At 40.0% G+C, this 19,922-nt stretch overlaps 1 protein-coding gene across 1 annotated transcript; it reads right to left on the bottom strand.

The window, feature by feature from the left end:
• Nucleotides 1-39: 39 nt before the first annotated feature.
• Nucleotides 40-19,560, bottom strand: LOC129089714 (probable carboxypeptidase X1). Its single transcript, XM_054597049.1, has 14 exons — nt 19,231-19,560; nt 14,780-14,889; nt 14,540-14,679; nt 14,061-14,145; nt 7,203-7,362; nt 7,010-7,101; nt 5,545-5,668; nt 3,641-3,837; nt 3,369-3,548; nt 3,052-3,249; nt 2,850-2,946; nt 2,407-2,546; nt 2,004-2,106; nt 40-945 (listed from the first exon to the last, which is right to left on the bottom strand). Exons 1-14 carry the CDS (start codon nt 19,547-19,549, stop codon nt 638-640), a joined length of 2,253 nt encoding a protein of 750 aa, XP_054453024.1. The 5' UTR covers nt 19,550-19,560; the 3' UTR covers nt 40-637.
• Nucleotides 19,561-19,922: the final 362 nt, after the last annotated feature.

Genomic DNA, 19,922 nt, shown 5'->3' with positions numbered 1-19,922 from the left:
TTTGCAACATACTATGCTATGCCTTTTTCAAGGCACTTCTTATGACACAATACAAAATGACTTTTTATCAGCCATTATTTATGACATACTATACCATGACCTTTTAAGGCACTTTTTCATAACATACTATACCATGGCTTTTTGTGACTGTTTTTCATGACAAACAATACCAAGACTTTTTAATGGCAGTCTTTTTTATCATTTTACTTATGTCATGTTTTATGGAGTTCAGGCATTTAACAACAAGGTACCACATCCAGTTTGATGACGATTGGTTTTTTTTAATGACCAATCCAAATAAGTGAGGGCTTCTTCCAACAACCATTCTGCTCCATAACACAGGTATTAAGACTGCTGCAGTGTATAAAATGTGTACAAATCCTGAATGGAAACACCTCGACGGCTGAAAGTCAACACTTTATCCTCCTGGTCATTCATTTTAAAATTCAGAAAACCACCACAACACTGGCATTAAGTGAGGAACTGTTTCCCCAGCTGCTCTGCTGCTCCACAGCAGAATATGAAACATAAATTTTCTTTTCAAAAGTGACATGAATCCAGTGAAGATGGGTGTCTCTGAACCCAGAGTGAACTAAATCAAGTCCAGCTTTGTCCTCATACTATCTTCCATCATCGATCACATCCTCTTTGCCCGTCTGGCAGCAGAGCCCGTACGCCTCTGGTTGATGGCCTTGGTGGTGGCACGGAGCTTACGCAGGCGGAGCTGTCTCAGCCGAAGCTGCAGGTCCTTGGGGAGTTTACCCCCCTTCGCCAAAATGTCCTTTAGCCTCTGTTTGGGCATCTTGGTGAGGCGGAAGTCACAGATTGTTGGGTAGTGGTCGTACATGACCTGGCAGGTGCGGGAGGATGGGAGGTAGCCCTCTGCGCTGGCCGTTACCCGGTACTCACCGGGGTTCAGCAGACGCCAGTAGTCGCCATCGGCAACTGGAAAAAGGAAAGACAGCAGACATTGTTAGTGAGGAGGGATCATGGGCAGTGATGGAAGTAACACTCAGAATATGATGAAAACTGTTGAAATTGAATACTCATATATTGTTCGTGGCTGAGATGTTCCTGCTCTGAGCATGGCACTTTTTTAACAAAAATGTATGACATACTATATTTTGACATTTTTATCTCAGTTTTTAGGGCATACTATACTATGACTTCATTATGACATTTTCTTTATGGCATAATATATAGTGTGACTTTTTCATGACTTTTATTAATGACATTTTTATGACATACTATACTATGACTTTGGTGTAACTTTTATTGTTACATTTTTATGGCAAACTTTAGGATGACATTTTTGAGACATTTTTATGACATACTATACTATGATTTCTTTTAATGTTACATTTGATGCTATAACTTTTTTCACTTCTTTCATAGCATTCTATACCACGCCTTTATTTGTCACTTTTTACAGTATACTATATTATGACTATTTAATAAAATTATATGTTGCTTTTTTATAACATATTATATACAGATACTATGACTTTTATGAATTTTTTATGATATTTTATAATTTTCTTATTCACATACTATAAAATGATCTTACATGATATTATAGTATGACATTTTTGAGACAGTTTTTTGACTTACTATATCATGACTTTTTATGTCAGCTTATGACAGACTATACCATGATTATTTAATAAAAAAACATGATATTTTTATGCCATACTCTACTATGACATTTTTTATTAAATACACCTTTCATGACATAATATACTATGACATTTTTGAGACATTGAGTCATACTCTACTATGATTTTTTGGGACTTTTTTATGCAATACTTTATACCACTATATACTATAAGAATATATACTACTATACTATAGTATGATTTACTATAAACTATGACTTTTAATCACATTTTTTGTGGCATACTATACAATTACTTTTTATGTCAAACTAAAGACGTATTCAACGTATTACAATGATACTTTCCTCTGATGAGAACAGGTATGTGATGTGAGCTGTACGACTGTACCTGATCTAATATGATGATCAATGTCATCGACTTTAATGATGGCATCTGCTACACCAGCCTCTGAATCTTTGTCACGAACCACCCCCTTTATTCCACGGTGGACCTAAAACAACAACAACAACAACAAAGAGACAGTTTTTTTTATTGTTGCTGTAGAAACAAAATAGCAATGCATTGGAAAAGAAAGAAGATAAATTCTAACTTTATTTTAGGAAGGGATATCCACCTGACTATTTTATTTAATAATCATAGGAAGGATAAAAATGATAAGAAGGTTATGAAAATATAGCGTACAACAGAAAAAAAGAGGGAAAACAAAGATCAAGGGAGAGGAACTGAAGATGAAAAGACAAAGAGTGTAAAGAATCTACATCTTAGCAGAACTCAAACAGAGCCGACAGACCTGCTCCATGTAAACCAGCAGAGACTCTCTGTTGTTCTCCCACTCGATGGGAAGCTCACTGACATGAGGGAATTTATCACAGGACAACTCCACCGTCACCTCGAAACAGTTGGTGTGCAGGTAGCTGAAATCATTCATACCTGCAAGGAGAGAGAAACAAACACAGAAATAGATAGTTTCATTCAAGTTTTCTTCCTTTGTCGGAGTCCCCCTATGGTGTTGTTTCATTTCATTGCTGCTGGTTTCTTGTGAAATATTAAAAGTTGACTAGATGATATGAAGAGATAAAATTCGGCACTGAGATTGTCACCTGCAGACCAAAATCTCACCTGATTATGGAACGAAAACCATATTCTACTATACCCATAAATATAACAATTGTATAAAATACTTGCTTTAAATCCCACAAGTTCACACATACATTTACTTTGACACATTCTTACTTCCTGGTACGTTGTGCCAATCGGCTCCATTGATGATGTTGTTGTATCTGATGAAGTCTTTGTTGTGGCAGGGCCGCCGGTCTGGGTTGGACATCACCTGTTTATATATTCAAGAAACAGTCAAATGTTGCGTTCTTAGTAGCGCCATTAAAAATATGGCAGCAGGAAGTGACACGAGGAAGAGGATGTTTTTTTTTTTTACCTGATTGGTGCTGGCGTACACCGTGGCCAACCAGCGAAAGAAGCTCTCGTCGGCAGTGGGCGTGTGCTCGCGTGGCGCCCAGTCCTTGGTCATGTCATACGGGTAGGTGACCACCAGCTCTCCGCCATGGAAGTTAGCACCGAGAACGAAAGGGATGTCCTGCATCCAGTTGATGACAGCTCGGGTCTCTGAGGCCACCTGGAGATTCAGTCAGGAGATGGACTCCGCTCAGTTTATATGCTCATATGTTTTTACGTAGGGCTCCTCTAGTCCACGTCGATGTGTCATGGTGAATGATGTGTGTATACAAAACCTACAAAGGCTTCCTCGGAGGTGTACATCTCGGGTATGGGGAAGTAGTGGTTGATGAGTTTGGACTGGTCCGTCTCCACCTCGATGGCGTTCCACATCCCCGAGTTGAGGTCGGCGAAGTTGTGGTTCATGTCGAAACCTTCGTAGCTGTAACGACCCCAGGCCCAACCTGCCAACTCTGAGCCCTGCACATTACAGAGAGAGAGTGGGAATAGAGCCGTCACCGTCATGTTGCCATAGAGACAACCACACAATCTCTGTCTGAATGCACAGGCACCTTTTTAAAGGCCATCTCGTATCCGTCAGGGTTCATGGAGGGCAGCAGGTGGATGCGAGTCTCTTTGACGAGGCGGACGATGCGCTGGTCGCCCCGCTTGTACTCCTGACAGATGTACTGCATCAGATTGAGGAGAAGCTCTCGGCCCAGAACCTCGTTTCCATGCATCCCAGCAACGTATCTGAACTCTGGTTCTCCTGCAGGGGGTCAGCAAAACACAGAAACGAGAATGAACTCAGGAGCACTGGTTCTATTACGTATTTACATGTTTTTACAAAGTCAAAATGAGTTCAAACAGAAAAGTCTATCTACAACCAGGAAAGCAGCGTGCTACATCATCCTAAAAAACTTTCCTACTCTCACAAGATCTGTGCTTTTCAAAATACCTCTCTCACAGACCACATGGAGAGACCTGGATCTGTTTCCTTTTTTGGTCTGCATTCATTGACAGGCGGCTCTGAAATCTCACACGTCCTCCTCACACCGTTTATGAGGAGGAGGTTTCAGCTCGCAAACACATATAAAACCCTGGACTTGACAACTCTATATGGAGATGGCTTAACTTCAATAACTGGAGCTGGAAGCACTACTGAGGTTCTTGGATCTATGTTTTTGGTTCTGCCATTTTGAGTGGAACAACTTAAACAGCAACATTTAACAAAAATCAAAGAATCTTTAAGGTTGAAAGTGAGTTTTTGTCTGGATGTGGCACAGATGTGTTTTTCAGACTTTGCCTATGTTTGCTTTAAGTAACACACTTTAACTTTAAGAATTTAACCCTTTAATGTGTAATACCTATTTGTGATTTATTTATTACTTTATCTAATGTCCAGTTAGACACATTGAGAAACAAAACAAGTATCAGCGGCCCAGCCAACACAGCAGCATCAACACATAAAAGTTTTCAACATATAATCCACCCTCAGTGGATGACATTTACTTTGAAACCAGTTTGCATGTTCCAACCTTAACCACAGACATAGCAGATGATGGGAAAAGTCGGAGCAGATCTTTCTAACACATGGAACAAAAGACCGCACAAAACCAACGCTGGTCCCTGGAAAAAATAAATATTTGGGGTGGATTAAGAAAAGAAAAATCAGGTCACCGAGTGAGCAGATCGGAGGGGGAACTAAGATTTTCCTTTGTGAAGACTAGCAATTATCTCCAGACATGGGACAGGAAGTCAATGCCAGTTTTGATGATTTCTGTATTCTTGTTGTGGTTGAATGATCATGCATTTCACTAAGTCTCATTTTAGTCTTTTTTAAAGCCATTTAAACAAGCTGAAATATCAGAGTTCTTTGCAGTTGAGAGGGTTAGCCTACGTTTGATATCTGACAAACTTTAAACACTGAATAGACGGCCATGGTTTTTCCCTCTCCTTCTGCTCCTCCGTGCTGCCTTCACTGCCATGTGTTTTGGCGGGAAGAAACCTCTCCACTCTGCTGCCATGTGGGCAGATCTGAGCAGGCCAACGAAAACATTTGTAGATCTCAGAGCAAACGAACGGCGAACTCTGGTCTGTGTAGGTTTATGTTTCACACAGTGCTGGACTGTGTAGTTTTGCAGAGTTTGGGATACAGTGGCTGCCATTGCAGGAGTCCCCTCTGACCCCTTAGATTATGAGATCGCAAATGATATTACCCTCACTGGAGTAAATTATGCTGGAAGCAGTGTGGCAGCTATGCAGCATGTGGAAGACTGCAATTTAAGTTAAAAAAGAATGTCTTTGAGGTTGAACAATTTTGAGCTTTTGGTTGATAAAAATGATGTCAAATTACCAATTGGATCTTCTAGATTTTAGATTTGATGAACCTTAGAATGAGGTTGTTGCTTTTTAAACAGGTGTGGTAGATTTTTGAAAGTTCCACATCTTCACATCTGTCTCCAGTGTGTCTCACCCAGCTCGTGTTTTCCAGGGTTGTCAGAGATCTCCATGACGTAGAGCTTCAGACCCGAGTAACTCTTCCCGATGCTGTAGATGCGGGTGATGTCAGGACACGCCTCGTTCACCGACTTCATCAACTGGGAAACAACAACACACGTTTCACTTTTTTGTCTTTTACCGGTGTGAACGTGTGTTAGACTCAAAACAGTGTTTAATTTAATATAGTCTGTAAAAAAGTACACTACAGAAGAAGTGAGTCATGGATTACTGAACAGGCCTACCGGGCACAGGCCTAGGTGCCTAAAGTGTCAGGGGCCCCGGAGCCTACAAAATGTCTCTCAAAGAGAAGGAAGAGGAAGAGACTCAAAATGACCACAAAGAAACATAAAAAGAATCCAAAGAGTTACAAAACCGCTGCTAAGAGACTCACAAAGAAACTAATAAGGACACAAAAAGAGACACAAAATGACCCAAAGAGACAAAAAAACACCTAATAAAAAGCACCAAATGACCACAGTGACACCAAAATACTTCAGAGAGACACAACATGACCCCAAAGAGACATAAAACAACTACAAAGAGACGCAAATCAACTACGAAAAGAAGTTTGGTGGCGGGGCCTTTTGAAAGTCTGTGCCCAGGGGCCCATTATCTAGTAATCTGCCCACTCATAAAGGTGTGACATCTATAGAAACTAAAAGCCATAAACCTTGAAACAAACGCTTTAAAACATGCACAATAAAAAAACACAGCTTTGTCCTTTCTCAAATACTCTAATTTGTAGTCTTTTAACAAAAAATAAGATTCAAGTCAGCGTTAAATATTTGTGCACTGAACAGTAATTGATTCATATGGTGTGGACATATCATGAATTCAACCTGAAAAAAAAAAGACATATATGTTTGTCATGTTAATTTAAGGCTTTTAAAAGGACCTGCACTGATTGCCGTTTGTTGTAGTTGGAGATATTGATGTGGAGGATTTATCTCCTGTAGCAGAACATTTTCTGTACATCTCAATGAGGTAACTGAAGGGGATGACATCATCATGTCTTCTCAGCCCCCCTATAAGCCTGCACTAATGTCTGACCCTGTCTAAGTTGTGTTAAAATGCTGAACGAGGATGTCTGTTTGTTTCTGTGGGCTGTTTTTCTGACCATCAGATGCAGGACGGTGTCTCCAACCAGACCGCTGGTGGTGACAGCTCAGTGAGGACGCTGCCATGAAGGAGTGAAGCCTCCCATAATATTTGTTTTTGGTCAGACTGAGACCAGACCACACACACTGTGGGAGCTTCTTAGGCTCGCTGCAAAAACCAAAAACTGGTAGGTGTGTCTACACGGGGCTGGAGTTTTATTTATAAAAAAAATACCACTTGATAGAAAAGCTTTTCTATGCAGGCCAAGAAATCGTAAAACCTCAGTAAGCAGATTGAAGAACATGTCGTGACTGTCTTCTTCTTAAACACAATCGTCTTACCTTTCTCATCTCCTTGTAGTTGTGGTGTCTGAAGTCCAGTTTGTCTCTAGACTCTGTTGGCTCTGTCTGCCAGGCGTAGATGTTATTTGGATCTGTGATAACCGTAAAGGTATGTGTGTAACGACGAAGCATAATGTAAAATAATCAAATGAAATGTAAATAATCACTGTCTCCAGCAGTTGGCTTCCTGTACCTGGGAGTGTGCAGCCCAGCACCTCGGCTCTCAGACAGATGTCGCCCTGCGTCCCGTTCTCGTACCAGGTCTGAGGGTTGATCCGGATGTAGCGGGCCACCGTGGAAGTGTTGAAGAGGGCGAGGACCGGTGTCTCCAAGTCCTGGCTTCCCTCAAACACCTGCAGCACAAGGAGACGTGGTGAAATACAAGGAATCTTCAGAGTATTGTGGGAGACAACGTGGTTTTAGATGCTAAATATGAAATCACAATGCCAGGGACTTTTCTCATGATGCCATCCCTCCTCCTGTCCATCCACAGCCTAAATTGTTTAATCATCCCAAAAAAATCTAAAGAACTACTGAAAACAATACTCCATAAAACATATAATCCATATAAAAGGTGATATTTTAGCCGTATTTGTCAGCTTCTTCTGATTTGATGTTTTTCTTTCTGATATGTACTTCTACTTCTCCTCTCTTTGCAACAAGTGTATAATAAAATCCAAGAAGACCTATAAACTTATGAAAAGGTGTGTTTCTTTTTTGCTCATTTGTCTCTCAACAACATTTAAACCAGTCCGACGCCGCATGGAAAAAACGTCTTCTCATGGTCAGCTTGGACACACGCCTCAAAGACCACTCAAATAAACAAACCCAACCACGGCTGCATAGTTTCCAAACCTGTTTTGGCATCTTGAATAAAAAAAAAACAGCAAAGGAGATTTATAATTTAACCCGATCATACAGCCATGTCACTGAGGTTATGGAGAAAGCAGGATGCATTATTATTAATATTGCTGTCAAAGAAAAAATGTAATTTGTGTACAAGTACAATATTTGCAATGTGCTTCAATTAACATTTTGTAACCAAACTTTCCTTAACAGGCCTTGTTGGAATGGTGTTGACAGCTTGTGGGTAAATAACACTGTAATGATTTTCCTTTTCTTATTTTTCTTCCCTTAACTGACAATACACATCAAGTGCAGGAGTGTCGACATGAAGCCTTTACTAATATATGTAGAACAAAAAATGAACCATTTAAAAATGTGCAATAAAATGATTAAAATGAAATGTGCCAAAAGCCAGTAAAACATACTAAATGAAGAGCAGCTCAACTTTCTCCTCTCTAACACTGACAGAATATGATATTTCATTTCACACGTTAGCAAGTAGCAAGTTTCCTACAAATTTTGTTGAAAATGTTCTTATAACTTACTGGTGTAGTTCCTTAGCAGCACTATCTGATTAATTACTATAATTTAGGGAAAATGGAGTGTTCAGTTGTCATAGGTAAGTATTTACTCGTCATATTTATAGTTTTAAGACAGAACTAGGCAGTGAAATAGTATATGAAAAATAAAAGAGTGCGAGTTGATGACTTTATAAGCAGCTGTTTTTCCAACTCCAACACAGAGATGCTTTACAAAAAAAGCCAGCAACAACTGTTGACCATCGTAAACTGTCAGTGTTCCATGTGGATAAGACCCTTGTGATGCTTTTGTACAAATCCTACATTGAGTTTGGATTCACATTTTCTGTGATCTGCTGGCGTCGCAATCTCAGTGTAGGCTTTGTGTATTTATTGTCCTAGCTATGAAATTGCCCTTCGATGACAAATAAGGTTGAAAGAAGAGTTCCTCACAAGTCTTGAACTGACAACAGAGATCGAGTTATACCAACGACTTCTACTGCAACTAACTCTATTAGATGTAAAAAAAAAAAAATAGTCAAATGCTGATGACATTGAAAACCTTTTTTTGTCTTTATTTTTCATGGAAAAGTAAAGGTGCAATTTCGTAGAAGCGTCAGGGCCAACTGGAAGTGAATGAGGTGTCAGGTTAATATCCACTCCTATGAGAGGATGGGGGGATGGGATGGGGATGAGGAATTCAGGTTTTGGTTTGGGGTGGAATGGGGGGAGGTTGGGGTTCAGGGTGAAATCTTTAGACATAAATGTTAAAATGACTTTTTGTCCTTGTTGGTCAGAGTCCTCCAGTTCGTCCTGATCTTGTTCGGAAGCTCCTCGAAGAAACGGATGGCGCTCGTCCTCCTCTGTCTTTTGGTGACATCCCGCTTAAACCCGGAGGCTGCAGTCGTGTCGTCGAGGCTTCTTATCACCTGGCGTGTCATCAGATCACTGTAGACACCGATGACGGCCTCGTACTTCTGACCCGACGCTGCCCAGTCGGCGGCAGACGAGGCGCCGCTTTGCACCTGGATCATGTGACCCATCCCCCAGGATGGCGGAGGGAAGACGAGCGAAGTCAGCAGTCGTTTCACGGCTTCCTCCACGAACACGTACACCTGCTCAGTGGGCCTGATGACACCAGCGGGAGTTCTTGTCGACTCGCTGAGTTCTGAATCGGACCACGCCTTCCTGCCGGGATCCAGCGACTTGGGAACGCTCTCTGCCTGTTGGTGGAACATACCGGTGACCTTGTCGGCCAGCATCTTAGAGAAGGTGAACAGCTGGTCCCGGCCGATCAGCTCTTCCAGCCCCGTCAGTGGCGCTTCAGTACCCTGGACGCCGCTGTCGTCTTGTCTCGACGTCTGCTCTGCATCGTCCAGGAGAGACTTCACCACAACCGCCATGTCGTTGACCCTGGACTCGCATGAACCATCCGCCAAGTCAGACAAAGATCCCATTTCCGCTTGGTCGTCCAACAGATAGTCCAAAGCCTCTTTGCAGGGGTTGAAAAACTTCCTCAGCGTATCCTGCAGGGTGCCTTTTAGCACCGATGCCGTGGAGGCTACTTGGTCCTCAGACATGGTGATGTTTTCTTCAGACCCTTGCCTTTGGAAGGTCACTTTCCTCGTCTGTGGCTGGCACATTTGGTTTACGGTGCTTACTACGGTGTCCAGCATCTCGGAGGCCACAACTTCCACGGAGGCTTCAGGCTGGGCGGCAATTACCTTGGTGCATTGCATGGAAAACCCCATCAGTGACTTCGTGAGGAATTCCTTCAGGACCTCCAGGCTGTTAACACGAAAGCTGCTAGATGATAGGTCTTTGAGGACCTCGGCAGAGGACACGGTCAGCGGATAGGTTGTCTCCGTGTCCTGGAGAGGTGATCCATCGCTGACTTCAGAGTTCACCTTCCGTGTTGTTCCATCCTTTTGTCTTTTTCTAAAGAGCCCTCTTACTTTTTCTAGTTTCTCATAAAGGAACCAGCAGCAGAAGTAAGAGCCAACCAAACTGTCCAGATCGAACTCTTTTCTTTCTTCCCTTGAGCATTTAATTTCGTCGGCCAGGCCTTTCAGGATTTTGACAGCACCACTTCCTGTCTTCTCGCCAGCTTCTGTCATCTCTTGAGATTTATCCAAGCTTTCAACGATATGTGAGATCACCTCGCCCGTTGCAGAATCCAGAAACTGTTCGACGTCGTACGATGAGGCCGCCTTGGTGAGGGCCCCGTCTGTCGCCTGTTCCTGGTCTTGCTCTGCACTCACCACAGCAGAGGTTTCAAGAGGCGGGTTGGAGTCTGAGAGCACAGACTGGCCCTGGTCCACCTGCTGGACTACTTCTCCCAGCATGCTCTTGGCGGACGGGTGGGAGGTCGAGCTGCACAAGGACCTGGCCAGATTTTCTTCATCGGCCGCACTATACCTCAGGAGAGAATCTTTAAAGATGGGTTTCAACATCAAAGGGGAGGATCTGCAAGGAAACAAAACAGTTATTGATTAGGTTGATCACGCTTGGCAATTTATGTTTATGATAGTTCAAATCACATATTTGTCAATCAGTGCCGGTAGAAGTCACAGCCTCAATCAAAGCAAAATATATATGCAACAGCAAATTATCTTTTAGGGCTGCAAATAACAATTGTTTGCCACATTATCCGCCCAGATAATTGTTTTTATTGCTTCTGTTTACATTCCTTATGATGTCAATTCAAAAAATGCACTACAGGAATGTCCTGCTATTTCTGTTTGTCATGAATTTCCTGTGTTGCATGATGACAATAAATGATCCTTGAATTTTTTTGAAGGTAACCAGAGCCCAAAGACACATCTTTAAATTTCTAGTTTGTGTTTGATCAATAGTACAAAATGCATGAAATATACAGCAAAAACAGCAAATTCTAACTTTAGAGAGCTGTTACACGCAACGATTAAGTATGAACAGAAATACTGCAGGAGAATGTGGGAGTTTGATGCCTGCAGTGTTTAGGACTGGGAGGTGGATCTTCCTACCTGCTGTCTTTGCTCTGAATCGCCTCTCGGGCCTGCAGATGGAACATCAGGGCCGGGACCAGCACCTGGCAGACCAGCTCGGACACCACCCTGACGATCCTCCTAGACACCTGGGCCAGGTGAGCCTGAGTCAGCTGGAAGGGAAAAGCACCGTTAAATATCGACCATTCTGGACTTCATTTAACTCCAGATTCTGTCTTCAAACTTGAACAAAAACATAATAAAGTTATTCAACTAATTTAACAGTCTGGGTCTAACAGAAGCTTTTTTCGTATTGAATTAAGGTGAAGTATCTAAGCTTTGAAACAATTGAATAAGATCTAAACAAAACAAAGTGAAAGCCTAAAGGTTCTATCATATCAATGTCTGATATATTTTAGAAACTAGAGTCTTAATCACACAAATTGAGGCAAATTAAAGCCCTTAAATTTACGACAGCCTGAGTGTAATGTTACATTACAGTAAGTAAAGCAAATATTATGAGATTATACAGTTTCAAGAACAAAAAAAACCATATAATATTATAAACTTTTTATGACTCAAGTTTAATCAATTTTTGCCTGTTTTTTCATCAACAATTCTGTTTAATCACTTTATTTTTGCCTGTTGCACCATGAATGTCTGCACATCAAATGCAATTAAAGCTACAAGTTTGCATGAGTAAAGATTTGATCAGAAAACAGATTTGCTGTTAATTCACTTTAAAAATGTCTGCACATATGCAATTTAATTAAATAAAAACAGATATATTAATTAAATAAAAACACTAAAAAAAAGCACAGATATATAATGTGTTTGTGCAGAGGAGAGGCTTCTTACCGGCTCTCTCATCCTCTCCCGTACGCTCTCCCACTGTCGGTGCTCCAGGCTGCTGATGAAGGAGGACAGTATGTTGGAGCAGAGATCTCCTTCCTCCTCCTCCTCCTCCTCCACCTCCTCCTCCTCCCTCCTCTCTCTCAGCATCCACTTTGCAACAACTCTCATCGCCGCCAGCCGCTCCTCATACCGGACCCCGGTGAGGAGGTCCCGGTCCGGTCCCGGTCCCGGTGCTCCGACTCACGCTCCTCTTCATTTTCCCGCAGCACCCCATCATTTGAATAACTAACTAAATATTGGGTGTGATCATAGGAGACCTGTCCCTGTTTCAAACCTGAAGACTAAACTAGTTGTTTTTGTTTAGTTTTTAAAGCATCACATTGGTTGTCATGATTTATTGTAACCATGACGAAAGAGAACCTCATGTTCCAAAGAACCTCATGTTCCAAAGAAAGAAAAAATGCCCTTTTAGATGCTCTTATGGATAAAAAATGCCCTAGAAAACATTTAGATGCTCTTATAAAGTTTATAAAACATGATAAAATTCTTTTTCTTTCTAGTTTTGTAGTTCTTAAAAACATGAAAAGTTACAATAAATAAACTATTTATGATTTATTATTTATCTTGTTATTTATGATAAAGTTTATTAGAAAAAGTTTATTAAAGTTTATTAAAGTTTATTAAAGTTTATTGCTATAACAATATCTTTTTCATGGTGTTACAAGTTTTGTTCCAGTTCTTAAAACACATAAACTTATCATGTTACAATAAATAAACTATTTATGATTATATTATTTATCTTGTTATAACATGTAACATGATAAAGTTCTCTTTCTGGTGTAGAAAACATGAAAATATTAAAAGTTTATTAAAGTTTATTGCTATAACAATATCTTTTTCATGGTGTTACAAGTTTTGTTCCAGTTCTTAAAACACATAAACTTATCATGTTACAATAAATAAACTCTCTTGTTTTTTCTACTGTTTTTTTTATTGCTTATTTATAATACTTGTTTTATTTTATTTTTTATTTTTCATTTTTTATCTTGTCTTCTTCTACTATGTCTCTTGTGTGCACTTTACTCTATGCTGTTGTAAGCCTGCAAATTTCCCCGCTGCGGGACTAATAAAGGATTATCTTATCTTATCTTATCTTATCTTATTTATGATTATATTATTTATCTTGTTATAACATGAAACCTTTCACATTATAACAGGAAAAGTTTCTTATAATGTGAAAGGTTTGTATGTTGTAATAAACTGAGAATATCTTGTTATAATGTGAAAAACATCTTGTTGTAACAATAAACTTTTTCATTAATAATGCGATCCGTTTTTCTTTTTGTGGCGTGGCATCAGTATGCTTTAAGAAAAAATAAAGTATAGCCATAAAATAAAATGTCACCAAAAGTTGCCTATAACATTCCCCGAAATGAATGTACTGCATCTTCTAATTGTTAGGTCAACAACACTTGAGTTTATGAATTGATTTATCATATTACTCTCTGAGTGACTGAAAGCCAGTAAACTAGCACCATGAAGTGTTTTACTTTCATTTAAGCCTTCTACTATAAAATACTTATACCTTAACACTTTCACACTAACATATTGTAAATGCTTATCCAAAAGATGCAACCTTTTGCAAAGAAAATTATAAAATGAAAATCCTTACAGTGTATTTCACCAACAAGTTGTTTCCACCATTATATATAAAAGCCTTGAGAGACTGATGAGGAGCTTGTGATAAGGATGTCAACCAGCTTGTAAAGTGAAGGCAGGAAAATGCACAAAGAAGGAGAGAGAAAGGAGTTCATTTTGAATGTTGTAAAAAAAAAAAAAAAAAAGAAGAATAAAACGTTGACTCACAGCCTCCTCCGTCCCGTTCATAGACGGCCTCCAGACAAACGAGTCGTTACTGAACTGCACCTTGTAGGAATGCACCACGTTCCAACTGTGAGTGAGAGTGACACATGAAGTTCTTTAGTACTTATCAAAACACAGGATGTGCAGAAAAACAGTGCAAGTCCAAAATAAGATGAACCAATAGAGAAAACAATTACGCATTTATCAATTGTTCTATTTAAAGGATTAATCACAAATGATTACCTGGGGTCAGCAGGAAGAGAAAACAAGGAAGACAGAGGGAAGCCTGGTATTTATGTTTTAAAATATAACAATAAAAGTAAAAGTACACTGCTGACTTTAAGCTTTAATGTTATTGGTAAGTGCTTGAAAATCTAAATAAAAAGTCGATTCCTTTTTTTCCCCAGAGTAAACTCCTCTACAAAACTACATTTCCCAGCGTCCACTCTGCCACCGTATGGACTCTGACCTTCAGTACTGACCTCCAGATGGAGCTGCGGCCCTGCAGGATGACACCGGTGAAGCGAGTCAGCCGGCGGGCGTCGACCTCCAGCCACTGCTTCCTGTCTCTGTGCTGAGCACACCAGCCGCCGTCGTAGATGTCGCCGTCCTTTATCCCAGACTGCAACACACACACACACACACAGGAAACACAGGGTGATGTGTGTGCTCTGCAGGCAGCATGTTATAGATATAGTTTTTAGTTGTGTCTGCGTTGTTACCTGGATGTTGAGTCGGCCGCGGTGAGGGCCGAGGCCTCTGCGTTTGTAGGAAGACGCTCTCAGCTGGTTGTCTTTGACCTTCAGTGACTCCAGACCCAGAGGAGGACATTCTGACACAGTCAACAAATATTAACTCACACTTATATTATATAATATTAATATATATAATAATATTATTATAACATGACAGTAGAAGGCAGAGCAGCAAAGTAAACCTCAGTTTAAGTTCTACGGTTTAAGTTTTGCACATGCAAGCAGTTTGAGTCAAATGAAAACAGTCAAGGTAAAAAGATTGTTTTCATAATAGTGTTGCACACTGCACGCAATGCAGCTACAAACACACACAAATGAGAGCTGAGAGATCACAAGATCAAGTCTAAGTGCAATTCAAATCACTTAAAAGAGAGGAAAGGACAGAAAATACTGTTTATATATTTAAATATCTTTAAATGTTATATAATGCACATGAATTATATAACACTTTTTAAGGAGATGCATTTTCTTAATGTTTCAAAGGACTGGGAAGAAATAAAGATGAATGAATGAATGAATGCAGGAACTTCCATACAGTTCAGAAAGCTCACTGGATGTGTGATGAGAATGAACATATGTTATATATATATATATATATATATATATATATATGTTATATATATATATATATATATATGCTAAAGCTATTATAATAACCATATATAAACCACAACTGGACTCCTGTTGGAGACTTCAGAGAGATGTCAGACTACGCTCTGCACCACCATCATCATAAACATGAAATGAGGAATTACTTTATGTTTTTACTTGAGTATGTTTTCCTATCGTGGTCCTCTGCTGTCGTGTTAAAGCCTCAGACAGACTCTCATTGTCTGGAGGGGTCAGCTCGGTCCAAACTGCCTCTTCCTGCCAAGAAGCGTTACTGGCTGCTAAAAAGTCTCAGGCCACAGTATAGAAGCAGCATAAATGAATGCTTAATGTAGGTGGCGTGTACTATAAAGACCTGTTCACCCCAGTTTGCCTTGTGGTCCAGCTGGATCTCTGCTGAGCTCTTAAAAACCTATTTGTGTTCTTTGTTGGTGTTGACCGGTGGATTCCTGCCAAACCAGACACTTCTGAAGCTACTGAAGCTGAGCCAGAGAGGTTTATTGTCGAGCATTTCACCACCAAGCTGATTATCTGGGTAAATAAATTAAGATTGTTTGTGGGTTTTGGGGGCAAAACCTTGAAGCACATGGTGGTCCTGAAATGCAACTAGAGAAAAATGTGGGTTTTGAGAGAAGAGCTTTATTAACTCTCCTGAAACTGAGGCCTTAACCCCGTCTCTCCTGTCTCAGTTTTCACATCCACAAACCCCTTTTTCACTTCCTTTTGCCTTCTTTCTTCTCTTTGGAGGAACCACAAGTGGAAGATGGAGACATACGATGCCTCATCAGAGAAACATCTCATCTCTCTGGATTCTTTTGACATGACTTTCTGGCTTCATGGTGTCTATTCCTTTCAATGAATGCTGTCTGGTAATATCTAGGCTCTAGTTTTGCAAAATGCATGTGAGTCAAACGCATAATAACTAAGAAATGTCTGTTATAATTGATTATATTGCTGAAACATAACCTATAGGATAGACATCATCCAATGTGTAGAATCATTTGGAGCTTATATGGGAATGTGTCATTTCAGTTTGGTCACGATTGCATTACGTAGATATATTTTTTAAAAACACAATATCAAACAATAAGTTGCTTACTCAGCATTTATTTCCAGCCGACCTCAACGAGCTAATCGCTGCTTCGACCTTCCGCTTTAAATAAAAACACTCTATGTACACACAGTCGGCTTGATTTTCTGCTCCAATACACACACACACACACACACACACACACACACACACACACACACACACACACACACACACACACACACACACACACACACACACACACACACACACACACACACACACACACACACACACACACACACACACACACACACACAAATATGCATGCATGTACTTATATACAAGACTTGGTATGAACACACACACACATTTACAAGGGCATAATACACAAAACAGCTGGTATAAAAACTGAATTAGAGATATGCCAGCCAAAGGAAACTCTAACTACACTGTTAAACCACCTCCACACCATGATGTGTATGTGTGGTTGATTACGGCAATTAAGGACACAAAAATGTACCACCACAATGTTAATAATGAATTCTTAGATCGGGACTTGGTTTGAGGGTTAATGTTATAAAGGAATATGTCTGGAGACATGTACAATGTCTGCAGAGGACAGTGAATAAAGATAACGGACATCTTTGTGGTCAGAAAGCTCTCTGATCAACTCTGTTTGTGTATCAAGAAGACTGGCAGCTGTTTTTAGCTGATCTTACATCAGCAAAAACATAAAAACACAATTTCTTTTCAGGCTTTGACAATTATTTCTTAAGATGAAAAAACAGGAAACCTCATATGATCAATGAAATCTCTATTTTAGAGCTAAATTTTACAATTATTTCCAGTGTTTCACGTCTTTTAAAAGGGCTTCATTTTCACAAAATAGCACGTTGAAAATATATTTGAAAGAAATTGAAACATATGCCTGATTCAAAGTGACTACAGTCATTGCCTCATCTTCTAGTTTAGGTTGGAGCTGCTCCCAGTCTTCCTATCAACAGCTTATCAGAGATGTGTTTGTTGTGAGTGTGAGACATTTGGGAGGTAGCAGATTGAATTCATTTCTTAAGAGTATAAAGGTTTAGATATACAGTATGTGCTGACTCAGCATGAATCAGATCTGGGTCTGAACTTTGTGTTAAATAAGCAAATAGTTTTATGGTTTGTTTGAGTTCGCATCGACCGACAATTCAGGTCACAGTGAGTTTTATATTCATCATTAAACTTTAAGAAGTTGGTGTAGAAAGTTTCAATGGATCAAAAAAACTCACCAGAGACCACTTGACTTGTCCTGAAACAGTAAACTCCCACATGTGAAAGCACTTCAAACTATTTGCCATGAACATGTGACCCTTGTCTGACTGACATACTGTATACATGGGGGCTATAACCCCCCTCTGTACATACGTGGGACTGTCTCCGAGGCCTCTGATTGGCTCACGCTGTCTTTGACCTGAAGTTTGGTTTTCTTAACAAAATTCGGCTTCTCGGTGATGAGTTTGGGTTTCTTCTGGATGGTTTTGGGCTTCTTTGCTACCTTTACGCTCCTGGTGGACCTCCTCTCTACAAACATTGCAAATAATCTCATGCATAGGAGGAAACAGCTTGAGGAACATGTCTTCAGAATGAATGGTGTTTACAGAACAGATAAACTTGACTTTTTGAGGGATGAAAAAAATCACTAGTTCACTTTCTTGCAGAGTTAGATTAGTATATTGATATATTGATTTTTGATCGTTGGACAGGTTAACTGTTTCCCAGTTTACAGTCTTGATGCTAAGCTAAGCTAACCAGCTGAAGCTTCAAATTCAACTGAAATATTTAAGAGAGGCATCAATCTTCTGGTCTAAATATCTGCAAGAAAAGTGAATAAAGGTATTTTTCCAAATGTTGAACTACTCCTTTAACACTGATTTAAAGGTTATAACTACATTTATGATGGAGGACTACACCAAGCAGCACAAACTGGATTCCAAATCTGAGACTTGATAAATGTAAATTCTGAGTTTATCTATTTACATTACAGCCATTCAGCTGCAGCTCACAGCGTCAGTGAGTGTGCAGTCCACACGATTGGTTTTGAGGAGTGTGAGGGGTCTTGTTCTTTTTTTTTTTTTTTTTTCTTCTGGTTTTGAATCATCACACAGCCCATCTGGTTTCCATCAGCAGAAAACACACAGCTTCAGGGTAGAATGTGGAACATCCTCCCCCAACCCCTCGGACACAGAGTCTCTGACCGCAGATATGCAGAGCCGACGGAGCTCTTTACACTCTGAATATACAATATACGGATCCATTTACTGGTTATTTAAATCCTGAAGTGTCACCATGAGCAACCTAACCAATAGGTCATTGACCTTTGAAAACTGTGACATACTGAGGTTTGGTCTGAAGGACCTGAGAAACTTTTCTTATTCCCAGAACCCCTCAAACATCGAGTTTGTACATCATTTTTCTAAAGATGCGAACTAAACAACACGTTTTCTCCTCAAATTAAAGTGCTGGTTACTTTGTTCTCAGGGGAGTTTGACCAGCATGCCTGTTTCTGATTAGGGGAAAAGTAATGTTACACATAAAACCAGTGAACAATTAGTCAGGTTGTAAAACACAACTGCCCCAAGGCAAAGTAAAAAATAATATAATGCAGGACTTTTTCAGAGATTAATTTAACCATTATTTAATACCAGACACACTGAAATTTCCATAAAATATATTGTTTTCATAGGCATAAAACAATCAATTAAATCCCAAAGTATAAATATTATCCACTCACCCAACTCCAAAGGACCTTCTTCTAACTCTTCTTCTTTTGTGTCTTTAGTAGACCCTGCTGTCTCTACTGTTTTACCATCATCTCCAGTCACATGTTTAGTAGTTGTGGTGGTTTCTGGAGGTTTGTCTGTTGACTTTCTATAACTGGTTGTGAATCCTGTGGTGGGAACCTCAGTGCCGTTGGTTCTGCCTGCAGAAGAAGGACTCTGAGTTGTAGGAAAAGCTGCATCTGGATCCACGGTGGATCTCAGTGAAATAACGAGGAGGAATGATCCACAGTGCAGAACTAACAGCAGGATGAAGTGCAGAGCTCCTGCCATGGTAACTTCTCCCTGCAGGAACCTCTCTGACACTAAACACTCATTCAGCCTCCCTGACCCGCCGCTCTGCAGCACCATGAAGTCAGCTGCAATGCAACAACATTTTCCTGTCACAGATTGAAAAAAATAAAGGCTTTTTAACACGGAATGTTTTGGTTGGTATTAAATAGAAGCGAGAGAAAAAGCACGTGTTCAAGTTGAAACAATTAGTCATCCAACAGAAAATGTATTTGCAACTATTTTGATTACCAATTAACCTTTTAAGTCATTTTGTGCAAAAAAAAGCCCCACATTTTCTGATGCATGCTTCACTAATATGAAGATGTTACTTTTCTTTGTCAGATATGACACCAAACTGAATACACTCTATTCC

This window comes from Anoplopoma fimbria, chromosome 4, assembly GCF_027596085.1.
Source record: "Anoplopoma fimbria isolate UVic2021 breed Golden Eagle Sablefish chromosome 4, Afim_UVic_2022, whole genome shotgun sequence".
NCBI classification, from domain to species: Eukaryota; Metazoa; Chordata; class Actinopteri; order Perciformes; family Anoplopomatidae; genus Anoplopoma; species Anoplopoma fimbria.
The sequence above is the reverse complement of the archived record's forward strand: the minus strand, read 5'-3'. Positions and strand labels throughout refer to the sequence as shown.